The sequence below is a fragment of the Euwallacea similis genome, chromosome 2 (genome assembly GCF_039881205.1).
Source record: "Euwallacea similis isolate ESF13 chromosome 2, ESF131.1, whole genome shotgun sequence".
NCBI classification, from domain to species: domain Eukaryota; kingdom Metazoa; phylum Arthropoda; class Insecta; order Coleoptera; family Curculionidae; genus Euwallacea; species Euwallacea similis.
The window spans coordinates 5,232,205-5,247,182 of NC_089610.1; the positions used below are offsets into that span (position 1 = coordinate 5,232,205).

Sequence of the window (14,978 nt, forward strand, 5' to 3'; positions counted from 1 at the left end):
ACGTTATTCTAGAAACTATGATGCAACATTTTACTTATAGTTCAATAATATGGTAATGCCATTTCTTCCGAAATAACGATAAAAATGTTTCCCCATGCTTAGCAATGCTGTAAATATTTACTTAACATGGTTTTAAACTAAAGCGCAAATAAATGACAAATGGGGCTATTGAGACGGTTGATATTTATGTTCAAAAATATTCAAGGATTTTCCAGCTAGGAAATTGTTGGTTCCTAAAAATCGGGATCCCCGAACTGCGTTTCAACATTTGTACATATGCTAAGTTCAATGCCAAACAATAAAAACATATGTTTTGCAGGGAATTAATAAAAAATGATATGTTTATTGGGATTTTGAACAATGAAAGAAATACTGAGACTGTCAAATTGGCCAATTTTGAGAATTTTTCAACAAACTCATATCAGGTTTAAAAATTGCTTTCCCGGAAAGTGGGAAAATTTGTAAATAGTCCGTAACTCTTAATAGTTGAAATCAAATGGAAAGTAATTTTGAAAAAAGGGAATTTTTGGGGTATTTTTTTGCGTAGAACGCGATGAAGTACTAAGGGACTATTTTCTTTTTTCTTTTAATTTTCGGATACAAGTAAAATGAAAATCGAGGCTTCCGAGAATCTCGACTTACAGTATCAGTCCGGCACACCAAGACCGCGATCGAGATCAAAATAGTCTCGGATTCGTTTTTGAAGTAGAAATTCTATTCTCTCCTTGATCTCGCGTACATTTATTACTTTCTCTAATCAATAACATTAGTTTCTCAAAATGCGAAAATAAAATCCTTGAATGTACCTGCTTTTTGAAACTTGGCAACATGATTATGAAAATATTTATATTTCTATTAAGGAATAGCTTAACAAATAAGTTATAATGCGTAATAAAGGATTAAAGGATCGTCATGTAATTCACATAAGAGATTCCCAAATTGCTATTTCTGTCGAGTGTTTTGTCGTATACAAATATGTCTAAAGATAATCTCTAATTTTTTAAAATAGAACGTACACTTCTAAGAAAAGTGGGAATTTTTCGAGGGATAGTAAAACCTATTAAGTTTTAAAGAGCGTGATAGAAGATTGATCAATCATTTATGGCAGTAGTAAACAAAATTGCCTGCATGAATGATAAAATTTTGAGTTCGGTAAATACCATTTATACGATCTTGCTGTAATGCCGCGGTAATCTGAAGGAGAAATTTCCTTAGTTTTTGAAGAAGAGCATAGCATCGGGATTAGTCAGCGAGATTTTGTGGCGCACTAAAAAAAGCAAAATCCCTTTTGGTGATTGGTTATGGATAGATATAACTAGAATTATTTATTTTTCAGTTTAAAATATACGACCGCACGTCCTGAACTTAAATACAAAATGAATTAGATCACGTGGTAAATGCGTAAGTCTTGACGTACTTATAAGAAAATGTTTTTTTCAACTTTAAATTTTACATATTATAACATAACTTAAGGATATTTTTCATTAGAGTTATAGGGAGCTGTCAATTGTTTTTAAGGGCTGCGTCCGAAAATTACACATACGAGTCGCTTTTTGGGCCAGAAAAACTTAAATACAGTAAACTTATATAATTTTATTAATAAAAAAAAAATCTAATAGTCAAAGTGTTGTTTCAGGACTAATTAAAGAAATGAAACCCGTTTCGTTATCCTTTTCATGTATCGTTGCTTGACAATAAAACAAAGAAATCTAAATGCACGCTATATTTTACGGATTTAAATTTAATATTTCTTTCAAAAATGTTTTACAAAAATTCCTGGTTGCAAGAGTACAAATAAACATACATTTTTGTGAAGATACTTTAGAAACAATTATGTTAAAAAAATTTATCGTTTTCCAAAAACCACAAAGAAACTTTGAAAAATCCTATACTTAGTCATCCATAGTGAGATTCGTCAAACATCCTTAAACTGAAAATTTGAAATTGATGCATAAAACCTTATAATCAAATAAATAAATAAATACTTATCTATTATTAATACTCTTTTAGCAAAAATAATTTTTATTTTAGCTTAAATACAGGAACTTTAAACTTTTTGAGCTTAATAAGCATTGGCATAGTATAAAAGCTAAGGAACTTCATCTAAATTTACTATTTTATTGTGGTTTAAATTGAGAAATGAATGATGCTGTTTACGTCTATACTTGTTCTACCTCCGTTTTGTAGTTTAATGTTATTCTTCACTATATAGGCATTGTCAGCCATTATTTTTCCATTAACACCTAGGTTTTTTAAAAATTGCTCCACATGCTTGGGAGTAACGCAGGTTTCAGGATACGAGGTACTTTTGTTAGGCCCCATTGACGCAGTCTCCTTTGAAAATTTGGAAACGATCCTTCCATTTGATCCCACATACGTAATTTTTTTAGTATCGACCCCTGGACCCAGGCATATAGTGCCGCTGTTTCCTGTGCAATGTACAGATCCGGTCCCATGGGATATTTCAATTTCACAGTAGTTTCCAGTCACTTTCACCGCACCAAAATTTTCGGTAATTTTCAATCTACAGTAGTTCCCAACGACAAATATCGTAACGAAATTCTGGGAGAATTTCAAGTTTAGATGGTTCCCGACATAAGACTTCACGTCGTTTAAGCGAACTCGCACTTCGGTTTTTGGAATTGGTACCACCATTTTTTGCGTGTCTCTCGTCTCTATAGGTATTCTTAGAGGATACAAATACCGGTTAATTCGGAAACAGAATGAATGAGAGCTTCAGAATGAACGATAAATATACGGCTAAATCTCGATTAAAACGCGGTTATTTACCACGGGGGAACCACTATACCGATAATAAATTCAATACACATTGTTGCCAGCCTTGTTGTCGGACAAGAACTTGTGGAGGTTGAACTGTTTTTAATATAATTTGTAATAAAAATATATTAAACATGTAATAAAATTTTACATTTTTTATAGAAAAATTCGTATTCTAGTAAAAAAGGAAAGTTGGAATTTTTCTTGTTGTTGATATATTCTCTCGGTTACTAATAATGTTTTGTTTCAAGTTTCATGAACTTCGAGCAAGCAATTTAATATTTACTTTAGTTTTCCGAATTATCTTTCTATTCACGTATCAACCAACATTAATTTGCAGTTCCTTCCAGTAGCATTCCTTAAAATTGATAGATAGCTCATTTTGATAGATCAGTGGATTGTAGGTAATAAAAGGTTTTTAAGCCACTAAAAACAAATGTCACCTTATTGGAACATATAATGTAATTAGCGTTAAACCATACTTGGCGTAGTCACCGTATAATCAATGTCACCAATGTCAAGGTAATTAACCATAATTAAAACTAGGCAACTACTCGAAAACTGGGCAATTTCCCCAAAACTAGGTAATTGAAGACGCTACATGGATAAAATATTTGATACGGTAAAATTGGGGACAGTATTAGTAAATATATCAGTTTCCAAGGAAACTATCTTCTAGGTAAAGTTGCCAGTAAATTGATCTAGTGGATCTTAAATTTAAATAAACAATTCTATCTATGTATACTCAACACACAATTTTTAACTTCAAACCTTGGTCTTAGCATAGCAAATATGCCCATACTATTTATCTGTATATCCCTCTTAAAATTATTGTATATTCATTCCATGCCAAGCAGCAAAACATCAATTCTAAGCCTTTTCCATAGGTGGCATAATCAAAAACTACAAGCAAACAATTCTAATTAAATAATTATATTCACAAATAATAATTTACCTTGATGTTGCACGAAGGGTGGCAAATAATTAAATCTTCATAAATCACAGCTGCTTTATACTATTGGTTACAAACGTATAAAAATAAAGAAAAATAATCTAAGAGGTAACAGTATTTTCTGGCACAGTGTGGGACTCTTTGGAGTTCTTTTCTGATTGAACAGGTGCCTTAAAGCCTCCAGGGGCTGCACTTCCATAATCGGCTAATCTTGGCTTACGGACACTTGCACCATGTTCTGCCCTTTGGAGGGTAAACAGGGAACCAAATACTATATGTTGAACTAAGGGGAATTTTGACAAAACCTGAAACCAAAAATAATTAAAACATTTAATGCTGGTCTTTTCTTCACTGAACCAATTAAAAAACTCACTCTCATGAATATTTACATAAAAGAACTACTTACTTCAGCTTTATACATTTTAATTAACCCTGAATTGATTTTTGACCAGCTAGACACTGCACTAATACTCCAGAGCTGATTTGAATGCTCAGCAAATGGACCAGTCTTTACTTGGTTTATGTATTTTATACAGCTCAAGAACATGTAGTCTTCTGAGAATGAATGGACTATGTCTGGCTTCAGAAACATGGATGGTTCAATCTTGGGATGTGCTGTAAATAATTGCCTAAATTATTTTAAGTATTTTGTATTTTTACTAAAAAAATGTGAGAAAATTATAAGACATTTTACATTTACATATGACCTAACTGAAAAAAATCTTTTTGCCTTTTTATAAAAATTCTCATTGCAGAAAAGGATAAAAATTTCCATCATAAAGATTTTGGTACCAAGAGTGGGAAGAGGAAGCAAATGTGGGTTTTAATTTTATTGAATAATTAAAGTTAATATTTGCAGCATTAGAGGCACGCATTACATTTTCCTTTTTGTAAAATCTAATTGTAAAAAATGGATAAAATTCTTTATATAAATCTTTCTTATTTAACTTACCAATCAGTTGAGAACTGCCCCATATGAAAGGTACAAACTGGTAATCATCTAAACTCCACACCCCATGACTACCTGCTGGCTCCATCCTGTATGTTTGTTGTAGCTTTCTTACCAAAATTAAGTACCTTGTTAATAAATGAAAGACATTTTATTAATGCGTTAAAATTTTCCTTAAAATGGAGAAAATTGGAATGTGATACAATTCCAAAATTCTTGATCATAGTAGCAGAGAAAAATAGATAAACTTATTCTATGTATATAGAAATAAAAAAGAGATTGAGATTAACAAAACATTGAAATTCAAGATTACCGTATGCATAGTAAAGAAAACCAAAGTGTGGGTAGCCAAAGCTTTCAGAGGGGAGGTAAAGGTAGAGGTTTGGATTATTCAGATTGTATTGTATTTAATATTAATAATATAATCAAATAGTATGTATACCCATGGACACAACTAACAACTTACCGAACAAAAACCTTACAGGCTGTGGCAGAAAAATCTGTCTCAATCAAATATCCAATTTTATATAATGAGCATAAAAACATTATAAATGATAGTTCATGCCCAGTGCCGTAATCAATTCTTGTGGCATTTCCAAACCCTTCCTCTAAATACACACATATTTCTGGGATTGCTCGATAAACTTCTGGTGGAAGTAATCCTTCTAATAACTTTATAGCTCGCTAAAGTATATAAGAAAGAAACTGGCAATCTTTGTAAGAACTAATGAGACTTACTTCTTTCAAACGCCCATACCAAGTTTTAAAACTAGCATTTCCAAACCTCTGAGGTTGCTGTACAGGGGGAATTTCATCCACCCATTGACTAAGTGTGTCTAACATAGCCACAATTTTGTTAATGTTTAAGGAAGCCTTTTCACTCCCTTTAGTGTTGCTGACACCTTTAATAGAGTCGTTTATGGCAAATAGGAATCCTAGGTACTCCTATGAAAGTATTATTAATGCGAATTCATGTTTTATATCTCAAAGTCTTTAGAGAACTCTCATACAAACAAGGACTGTCGGAACTTACAAAGTATGCTTCAGATTTTTCCCATTTTTGCATATCATCCATAGTTTTCACCAGTTTAGTTGGAGTTATGAAAGCATGATTTTCAGCAACTATAATTTTAACGTAATTTTATAAATTATCTTTAAAGGAAATAATGTACACACCTAGAGCTAGGGATTTTGATGGATGGGGAGGTAGAGATGCCATATCTTACAGATTAAGGCAATAAACAACAATATATCGAAGTTGCAATATGCAAAAAAAGCTAAATTATTTATTATTAATATTATTAAGATTTTTTAGAGTGTTTATACTAATAATAATATAAAATAAAGAATTCAAATCACAATAACAATCCTTAAAAATTTAAATCCCAAAGTTAAAATTAAAAACAGACAGTCGACAGTGACTTGTTTGACGTTAACGTCTTTCAATCTTGGTACCACGTTAATACAAGATAAACTAGTGTAAGTGTGCCAATAAGAATCCCTTACATATCTACAAACCTGTCTTCCCATAAATTAGCTAACCGCGTTGAAATGAATTCAAATAAATTAAAGAAGTTGGAAGTCCGAACGCTTTAAAAAGGACATTGCTATATCATTTTACCGCATAGTTAAATCAGACCATTATGACCTTTTTGTTAACATTTTCGCACCCTATAACCCACCCAGTTTATTATAACCGCTAGTGTTTTAGATTATTTTCGGCGTATGATTAAAATACATAAATCATTATATTTTGGTAATAAATTAGATAAATAAAACATATGGATAAAAAATTGCTGAAATATACATATATAAATAGGAATGCAACATGTACAGGGAGTCTTAAATTCTACGATTTCACAAGGTACCACAAGCATTATTGAAGACCAATAGAAAAGTCAACGCGTCTTGGTATCGTAAATGCGGTGTGATTTAACTAAATTTGCGCTTTGGGACCTCTTTTCTATATATTATTTTTACACCAAAACATCAAGAAAGTAGGTATTCTTTTTTCCTTCCTTGCTTGTCGTTTCCAAGCGACATACCTAGCCAAACCATTAAAAGTGACACCCTGTACAACTAATATCAAGTTAAATAAACTATAACTAAAATTATAATAATAAAGGTCACCACAACACCAGCTATAAAAACACCTTTATCTTCTGAAATCCTTTTCTCAATCAACCTCATGGTATGATTGCTCAAACCTAAAGTATTTGCCATATCCATAATCCTCTTGTGGGCTCCTTTGAGAACTGATCTTTGTGATCTTAGAGATTCTAAAGTGTTTACTCCAGTATAAATCATCTCATCAACACCTTGATTGGCATTCAGTAGGGATCCATGATGTTGTATTGAATAGTCCATATTAATTGTAGTCAAATCTGGATTTGGTGCAAACCGTCTGTTAAGCAATTGCTCTCGTTCATTTGCTGCACTTTCTCGTCTAGTCCGCTTTTGCTTTGCAGCTTCTAGTGCTGCTTGAAGGTGGCGATTGTCATACTTCAGTTGGTCGCTTCGCATTTTCACATTTTGCCTGTGATCTATTGGTAGTTTGTAAATATACAAATCAAGTCTTTCACAGTTGCTAAAATGTAAAACAATCCATTTAAGGTCTACATATTTATTTTAGTTCTTAGGTTAGTTTAGGTTAACAGTTGTGTCTGGTCATGGCCTCACTAAAGCAGTGGGAAGTGCAATAAACAAATGGCACATTAGATGCTCCAAACAGTTAATGAGTAGTAAACTTGAACATATTCAAGTAATTGAAGTTCTTAAACTGAATAAATCAGTGCAGTATAAAGATCATTTCAGACTAAAATAACTCTGAGAAAAGCTCAAAATTTAGTAAGTTCTATGCACTCATATAGTTGTCTCAATGATTTAAGGGTGAGTTTTACTTGACTGCTGGTATGAAACCATGGGTTTTACAGATATGTGATGAGCAAGTATGTTTAGCAGATATTGTTATGGCTCACTTTTGAATTTGTTTTATATTTTCGCTTATTTCAGCCTCGACATCTAAAGCATTGGGCACATTTCCTTCCAAAACTTTGAACCTTTGCTGGGTTTGTTGTATTAACTTGTTGGTTTGATTATACAGCTCTTCCATATCGTCGTGACTTTACTCTAATTGTAACGACCTTAATGTTAACTACACTTTATGATGAAACTATTTGAAAAATATTTTATAATTATCAAATTATAAATAATTAATCAATAAATATTTGAAGAATTTGATTTTGACTACGTGTATCCAACTTGACCAAAACAACAGCAACAAATAAATTGTGAGGTTAAAAACCTGAGCTCCTGATTAATCTTCTGCACAGACTCAGATTATGTTTTGTCTTTATCTACTAATTAAAATAATAAAGATAAAACAAGCAGAAGCGCATGAGCTGAGTGGGGAATGACAAAAGTAGTAGAAAGACGAAAGAAATTAATATACATAATAAAATAAAATAAAACTTTTGTTTGTTTTCGCGATAAAAGAGTAATTATTCTATTGGTTATTCAATTAATTTCATTTCAAGCGTGTTTCCAAGCTGCTGATATCACACGCGCTAAAAGACATCCTAAAAGTGCGTGTTAATCATTAAAACTTCGAACTTCACTTAGAACTGCAGTTAGAAAAATGAAGTCTGCTGCAGAAACTCAGTTGCAAGGTAAACTCAACTTTTATCCAAAAACTCTGCAATTCTCAGTGAATCATAAATTCTTTGCTTTGCAGTCGCAATTGGGGTTCTAGTCGACTCCTTAGCAGACAAAAGCCATTTAGTTTTCGAAGCAGCGTCCAGTTCCTTATTGAAACTGGCAGAGAAGCACCCCAATCAGGTCTTAATGTCTTCCTCAGATTTTTGCTCGAAAACTCCTAAGCCCACCAATGAACATTTGGGACACATATTAGGATTAATGAGTAAAATCTGCAAAGAGCATATTTTGAATATTGATGGTGATACTGTTATCAGTACCATCGAATTTAGCTTAAAATTAATGACTGAGTGTAGTTCTTATGAGCCTGGAGTGCAAATGCCTGCTTCTGATGTTTTAGTTGCTTTGGGAAGATTGCATTATTTGCAGGTAAGTCTTAGTGTGTTCAAAGTTTGTACTTAAAAGTTGATTTTTGAGAATTAATATTAAGTTACGCACAAGGTGTGCACATTCCTTGGGATTGGCGGATCACAAAATGAATATGCCTTATGTTTTAATAATTTTGGTAGCACATTAAAACCCAGTCATACAATCCTAGTTTTAAAACTGGCAGTTAATTTTTTATAACCTCCTTAGGTTATCACACCTATAAGCATGAATTAGTTGTTTGATTGTTCCTACTTAACATTTATCAAAAATTATTAAGGTAACAGACGCTCTGCTTAAGAACCTGCAGGCAGGAGTAATTCCGCATTACACAATTCCACATACTATGGGGGAATTGGCTAGTACCAATGCTTATGGGGTAATTCCATATCTCAAAGATATATTAAGTATTATGTTACCCCTGTTGGGAGGATTAAGAACAGATCACTTGAAGCAAGCATTTGCCTTTGGTAAGCTTCTGATTATGATTGTAAATGATTAGGATGAAAAATGAACACATTTTTCCCATTTGCAGCCTTACAAAACTTTTGTGAAAGTTTGGTAGAATACGTATCAAATCTTGACCAAACACCTGACCCTACAATTACAACAGAATCATTCAAAACAGAATTAGGAATGGCTTATGACGTGCTATTTTCATCTTGGCTTCAATCTAGAGAACCTAAGGTTGTTGAGACTGTGCTAGAGGCATTATCAGCAATTTTTGTAATATTGCCTATTGATAAAGTATCTCAACAAATACCAAAAATAATCCCACTCTTACTGAGTTTATATAAAAGAAATATAAATCCCTACGTTATCACCAAGTGCCTGTACGCGGTTCTAACGAAAGGTGCAAGCGTTAATGGCATGCTATTGGAACCGCTGATTTCAAATATCTTAAACCATTTATCAGACTTGGTATGTCTCAATCCTGATTATGCTCAGCCAGATTCAGCGCGGTCTCATTCGGAAGTTTTGAGGTGCTATGAGTGTATTGCTATTTATTTTACTGATACCACCATCGACAAACTTTTGATTCTTTTGAAAAACAACAACGAAAGAGATAAATTAAAAGCATTGATAGTGATAACACATCTAATTGCTTATAGCGCAGAACAGACGATACATAGAAGGATAAAGGACATATTGAGGCACATAAATGATATGTTAGCTGGGTCTCATTTGAAGACAAAAAAAGTTCTGGTTAAGATTATTGTTGCTTTGGCTCACAAGAGAGTCCTCATCAATAATGGTAAAATAAAACTATATTAAATGTAAATCTATCAAGTTGAATATATTACTTTTGAAGATCTGAACCCAGATGGACCAGAGCTTTATTTGGAATTCATCTTGAAAATGTGCTGCAGACAACCACTCCCCAAAAATGCAGACGTCCCTCTCGAAGAACTTCAAGAAATACAAACCTCCTCAGACAACGCCCTCTACGTCCTGACAACTACAGTACCCGAATTGGAAAGCATCTTATGGCACTTACTGCTAAAGTGCTTTTTAAGCACCGCTTATGACGATGCCATTGTAATTTTACTGCGGTCTTTAACTTATTTGGCTTCGAAGAAAGACCCCGTGCATAGCAGTGAAGCTGCTTTTATTAGATGTATGGTACTTTTGTCCAACCCCTTGCCTTTATTGAGAGGAACTTTTATTTTGAACTTCCTAAGGAATATTGCCCCATGTGACATATCTCTTTATAAAACTGTTTGGGATGTTAAACTACCGCAGTTAACGAAATATTTGGATCAAAACTACGATGGATTTAACTCCGTTGAGTGGCATGATCAGTTGTTTGATTTTATTAATTTCCTCTTGGAAAATGTGAATAATGGAGCTTTTAATGAGGTTCTCTTGTCGAGGGCTCAAAGTCAGTTAGAACTTTATAATAACGCTAGGTAAGTTTTAATTTAACTTTCAAGTACGATACCGTATGAATCTTCGATTCCAGGAACAGTCCAATATATGATAAAAACGAGGTTCAAACCAAATTAGTAGAAAAGCGATTTCTTCTTAAATTCATTGCTATAATTCTCTGTTATCTCAAGACGAAAGAGACGGTAATGCACACATTAGATAGTCTGTTAGTAAACGTTCGACTTACAGACTATTCAGAACTCCATGCTTGTGCGGAAGCCGTAGGTATCGTATCCCGTATCCATTTGCGCTTGGTTTTGGAAAAATTAACTCACATTAGGAAGGAAATAATTTCAAAAAAGTCCTCAAAGTTTTTTTCATTTATGAAAAATCATACACATGAGTTGGGAATTGAAAGGTTGAGATATGTAATAGTTTATAGCTACGCGGAAGTTTGCAATGAAGCTCCGAGCGAGCATCTGCTGAGGGTTATCGAAAGTGAAGTTCTGGAATTTGTTTTGAATGAATTGGCAAACTCCAAGGAGTTTGCCACAAAAAAGGTCTGTTTACGAGCCATTCAAAGTATTGCCGACGCCATGCACCCGAACCGCAACACTTTGCATGTAAAAATGATCGAAAGGGATAAAGTTATAGATGTAGTGTTCGAGCAGATGCAATTACACAGCGGCCCCGATTATATAGAATTGTTTCCCATTATAATTTCCGCCATGACTGCGCTGATCAAATTGCCTCTTCCACTGGAATCCCAAGAGAGAATCAGACTCGTCAAGGTTTTCTTTGACAACGTTTACAACGCCTCATCGATTTATTGCAAAATTAATATCAACAATTCAGACAGCTACTTCGGAGATCTTAAGCTGGTTCCGTGTGTAACAAGAAGTTTTACAGAACTAAATCAGTTCATACAAGAGCTAATCGTGCAAGACTTATCGCCTTCTACTTTGGATGAGATCGTAACCCTTCTGGAAATATGGTTGGCTAAGAAGAAACCGGAACAGCGGTTGCCCGCAATCGAGACTTTAAGACTGGTGCTCCAGACCTACTTAGATAATATGCGCTTTGCGCATGATCTTCCTAGTACTTTCAGCCAAACTGGAAGTTTACTGTCGAAGATCGTTCCTAGGTGCACAGATCCTGTTAAGAATATTAGAAAGGTTGCAGTTGATTGCGTTTACCTCGTCCTCTGCATAGCTGGCCGATACGAGGGGCACATGCGAGACCACGACAAAGTCTTGAGTAGCAGCTTGCGTAACATTCAGCAGAACATCGAATCGGAGGATCCAAAGCTACTTTTCAACTTAACATCCGATTTGGCCCACATTATTTCAGTGGATTTGCCACAATTCCAAATCATCCACCTTATAGATGGCCTAATAGAATCCTTGTTAGACTGCGAGTCTTCCAGCTCGAATGGCACTAGCGTTGTGCTCAATATTGTTTTAAAGAATAAGGGAAATGGCATACAGAATCACGTGGCTCATGTGACTGAAGCCCTCGTGGCACAACTGGATAAAATTCAGTGTCCCAGGACTAAGTCATCAACTTTGAGAGCTTTGTCTAGTTTTGCCAGTCATCATTCCCGCATTGTCGGGGGAATTTTACTAATGCAACCTCTGCCTTACGAAAGGTATTTATCAAACTACTTAAAGGATTTAAACCTTATTTAGTTTAATTTTTACAGTTCTATCTGCGACTGTTGGGCAGTATTATCCAATGACCATACTCTCGTCTTAGATCTTCTAGACCATATTAAAAAATTGATAAAAACCACCCCTTTATACGAAGCACAAGGAAGCGGTGACATCAAGGTTGCCAGTTTGTCGCCTCTTCAAGCAGTATGTGCCTTGCACGAACTATTGAAAAATTCACAGCTCAAAGAGACTTGTAGAGCTCAGTTTTCTGAGTTTTTTTCATTGCTATTAATATGCTTAGCATCTTACATTGGGTGCTCCGCTCCGGCAGTCAAAAGTTTGAGCGATAAAAAGGAGAAATATGGACTTATTCTCAACAGGGATGCATACAAATTGAATCCTGCCAAAGTTGCTTTTGATACGTTTAGGTGAGGCAAAAGCAATTATCTAAATAGTTATTTTACTGCAGACGTGCATGTTTGTAATGTAATCAAATAATTGTTTTAGACTTTTCTTAACCTGTTGTGAGTTTACGAACATGGCAACAAATCTTCTTTGTTTCAACACCTTTGACTCAACTGAAGACCGAACTATGTTTCTAAAAGTAGTGGAAACCCTGACTCACAACATTTGTTCAGACATGCCCCAATCTTTGTCTTGGATTGTGGCCTGTCTCGGTCCTTTTATAAGGTCAGACTTGGAGCCTCAGAAAATCGCAGTAGTGGCATTTTTCACTTACCTGTTGAAACAAGGCAACCAGAAAGAACAAACGGTTTTAATAGAGAATCTTTTGGAAATGATAATGGATGCACAGGGGGATCAGAGTTGCACCGTACGGAAAATTGGGCTAGAAGGTTTAGGGTATGCAGCCGAAAATTTGAGCAGGGAGCTGGTGTCACGATATTGTAATCAAATTCTTGGAGTGTTGATGAACAGTTTGGACTACAACAACATAGGGTATGTGTTATTATTCCGTTAAAGTATTTACCATTCTGTTAAAAATAAACAGAACTATTTTAACTTATGGTTTTATACATTATTGCATTCATATCTTTTCCAGAAGCGAAACTGAGCTGATTTTGGAATCCCTTCTTACATTCTCCAAGCTTTTGAATGCCCTCGAAGGTTATAAATTTCATTCTTTCCAAGTAACTGCAGCAGTTCGAATAAAACTGTTGTTCGGACAAGAGGATTGTCAGTTGAGGCGGGCCTCGCTGCAATTATTAGGCGATTTGGCAAGTTCTCTCAGTCCAGAAACTAATTTAGAGGCGTTTAAAGAGCAAATTCAAGGAAACATAATTACGTTACTACTTCACTTGTGCGATCCAGATATTTATGTTGTTAAGGTCAGTGGAGAAAATGCACAGAATATTCAAGTGAATCTGTACTTAAATTAAATCGGATAGTTCTGATAAAAATGTGCATTTAAAAGTTCGATAAGGAATCCATTGTAAAAGTTTTTTTTCTTTCAGGCATGTAAATATACATTGAGAAAAGTTGGGCCCCATTTAGATAGTTCTGAAGTAAATAACATGATCCAGGATCATTTAATTGATGAAGCTAACCTTCATTACGCCGATTTCATTAAAGATTTAATCAAGCTAATGGTAAGTTTTTCTGTTGAATCGTGTAAGTTGTTGGACGTTTCAATACGTTCTTGTTTCATTTTCAGTCCAAGGATCTTCAAGATTTGTTTTATTTATTTGTAATGACGAGTGTGTCTTATCTAAAAAGCCCATGGATCCCGATTAGAAGTAATGCAGCTTTAGTTACGGGTTTATTGTATTCGGAATTATCTGTGGAGAATAAGCCCAAAGTGTCATTAGATACAGTCTGTGATAAGCTAATTAGATTACTACAAGATGACGCTGAGGAAGTTAGAGTTAAGGCTAGTCAAGCGATTTCTTATCTTTTCATTAATTAGACTGATAGGAGTAGAGGTGGGGGACGAAATTACCTCATGAATCTTTATTTGTAGCCACATATGGCATTCATTCTTAGTTTGAAACCTTTATTATATTATTGCTGTGAAAAATCAGTATTTTTTAACATTGGATATAACTATCAATTTTTATTTACTCATTGGTTTATCCAATCATGTCCTTGGTTGAAAGAGAAAGGGAGAATTTTATTAATATTGTTGTTTATAGATATATAAAATACGCGATTTTACTTAAGACTTGATTTCTATATAGATTTTAGCTTATTTTGATGGTTTTAAAATTTCCTTGTTCTATTTTATGGCTGTTATTATTGTGTTTAATTTAGGTATTTTTAATACTAAAAAAGAAATATATTATTCAAATATATTTGCGTTTCAATTATATGTATTAAAAAATATAGCACTTATTAATAAACATTATCTTTGCCTATAGGAAGAGTCTGGCATTCGGTTAGCAAAGAAGGGGCAACTAGAAAGTCACATTTGGCGATCAAAAGTCCTTTGTACATTAGCGGTTTAGCCTATATAGCTCGAAGAAGGCAGATTATCAGCTATCATAATTAATAGCTTTAGAGATCTATTATTTTGTCCCCTGGGAGACTATATTTTGGAAAGAGTTCAGACAGCTTCTCTCCTAAAAAGTTATCTAGTGTCTTCTTATCTTTGAGTCAATTATTATTTTACAATCGTACATGCAATCAGTAAAGTGGTATAGTAGTGGACGTAGATATAAGAATACTGATATTATATCATTTT

At 34.0% G+C, this 14,978-nt stretch overlaps 3 protein-coding genes across 3 annotated transcripts; 1 reads left to right on the plus strand and 2 right to left on the minus strand.

The window, feature by feature from the left end:
• Window positions 1-3,773: 3,773 nt before the first annotated feature.
• On the minus strand, window positions 3,774-5,984 carry LOC136419257 (serine/threonine-protein phosphatase 2A activator-like). The gene is made up of 7 exons (XM_066405469.1): window positions 5,856-5,984; window positions 5,713-5,801; window positions 5,418-5,624; window positions 5,146-5,363; window positions 4,683-4,807; window positions 4,137-4,345; window positions 3,774-4,035 (listed from the first exon to the last, which is right to left on the minus strand). Exons 1-7 carry the CDS (start codon window positions 5,896-5,898, stop codon window positions 3,832-3,834), a joined length of 1,095 nt encoding a protein of 364 aa, XP_066261566.1. The 5' UTR covers window positions 5,899-5,984; the 3' UTR covers window positions 3,774-3,831.
• A 775-nt stretch (window positions 5,985-6,759) lies between these two features.
• Membrin (golgi SNAP receptor complex member 2) lies at window positions 6,760-7,966 on the minus strand. Its single transcript, XM_066402878.1, has 2 exons — window positions 7,658-7,966; window positions 6,760-7,266 (listed from the first exon to the last, which is right to left on the minus strand). The coding sequence occupies exons 1-2, from the start codon at window positions 7,789-7,791 to the stop codon at window positions 6,765-6,767; spliced, it is 636 nt and encodes a 211-aa protein (XP_066258975.1). The 5' UTR covers window positions 7,792-7,966; the 3' UTR covers window positions 6,760-6,764.
• A 227-nt stretch (window positions 7,967-8,193) lies between these two features.
• Window positions 8,194-14,512, plus strand: c11.1 (maestro heat like repeat family protein c11.1). Its single transcript, XM_066405722.1, has 11 exons — window positions 8,194-8,347; window positions 8,413-8,762; window positions 9,040-9,229; window positions 9,295-10,014; window positions 10,072-10,669; window positions 10,723-12,276; window positions 12,331-12,708; window positions 12,788-13,237; window positions 13,341-13,626; window positions 13,753-13,887; window positions 13,953-14,512. Exons 1-11 carry the CDS (start codon window positions 8,317-8,319, stop codon window positions 14,202-14,204), a joined length of 4,944 nt encoding a protein of 1,647 aa, XP_066261819.1. The 5' UTR covers window positions 8,194-8,316; the 3' UTR covers window positions 14,205-14,512.
• Window positions 14,513-14,978: the final 466 nt, after the last annotated feature.

Excerpts from the sequence above, each read along its gene's own strand:
- c11.1 (XM_066405722.1), top strand. The coding sequence starts at position 8,317 with ATGAAGTCTGCTGCAGAAACTCAGTTGCAAG. Across the intron at positions 10,015-10,071 it reads GAGAGTCCTCATCAATAATG|ATCTGAACCCAGATGGACCA; the intron begins GTAAAATAAAAC and ends TTACTTTTGAAG. Across the intron at positions 10,670-10,722 it reads GAACTTTATAATAACGCTAG|GAACAGTCCAATATATGATA; the intron begins GTAAGTTTTAAT and ends CTTCGATTCCAG.
- LOC136419257 (XM_066405469.1), bottom strand. The coding sequence starts at position 5,898 with ATGGCATCTCTACCTCCCCATCCATCAAAATCCCTAGCTCTAG. Across the intron at positions 5,625-5,712 it reads AAAAATCTGAAGCATACTTT|GAGTACCTAGGATTCCTATT; the intron begins GTAAGTTCCGAC and ends ATACTTTCATAG. Across the intron at positions 5,364-5,417 it reads GGTATGGGCGTTTGAAAGAA|CGAGCTATAAAGTTATTAGA; the intron begins GTAAGTCTCATT and ends TATATACTTTAG.
- Membrin (XM_066402878.1), bottom strand. The coding sequence starts at position 7,791 with ATGGAAGAGCTGTATAATCAAACCAACAAGTTAATACAACAAACCCAG. Across the intron at positions 7,267-7,657 it reads AATATAAAACAAATTCAAAA|CAACTGTGAAAGACTTGATT; the intron begins GTGAGCCATAAC and ends TTTACATTTTAG.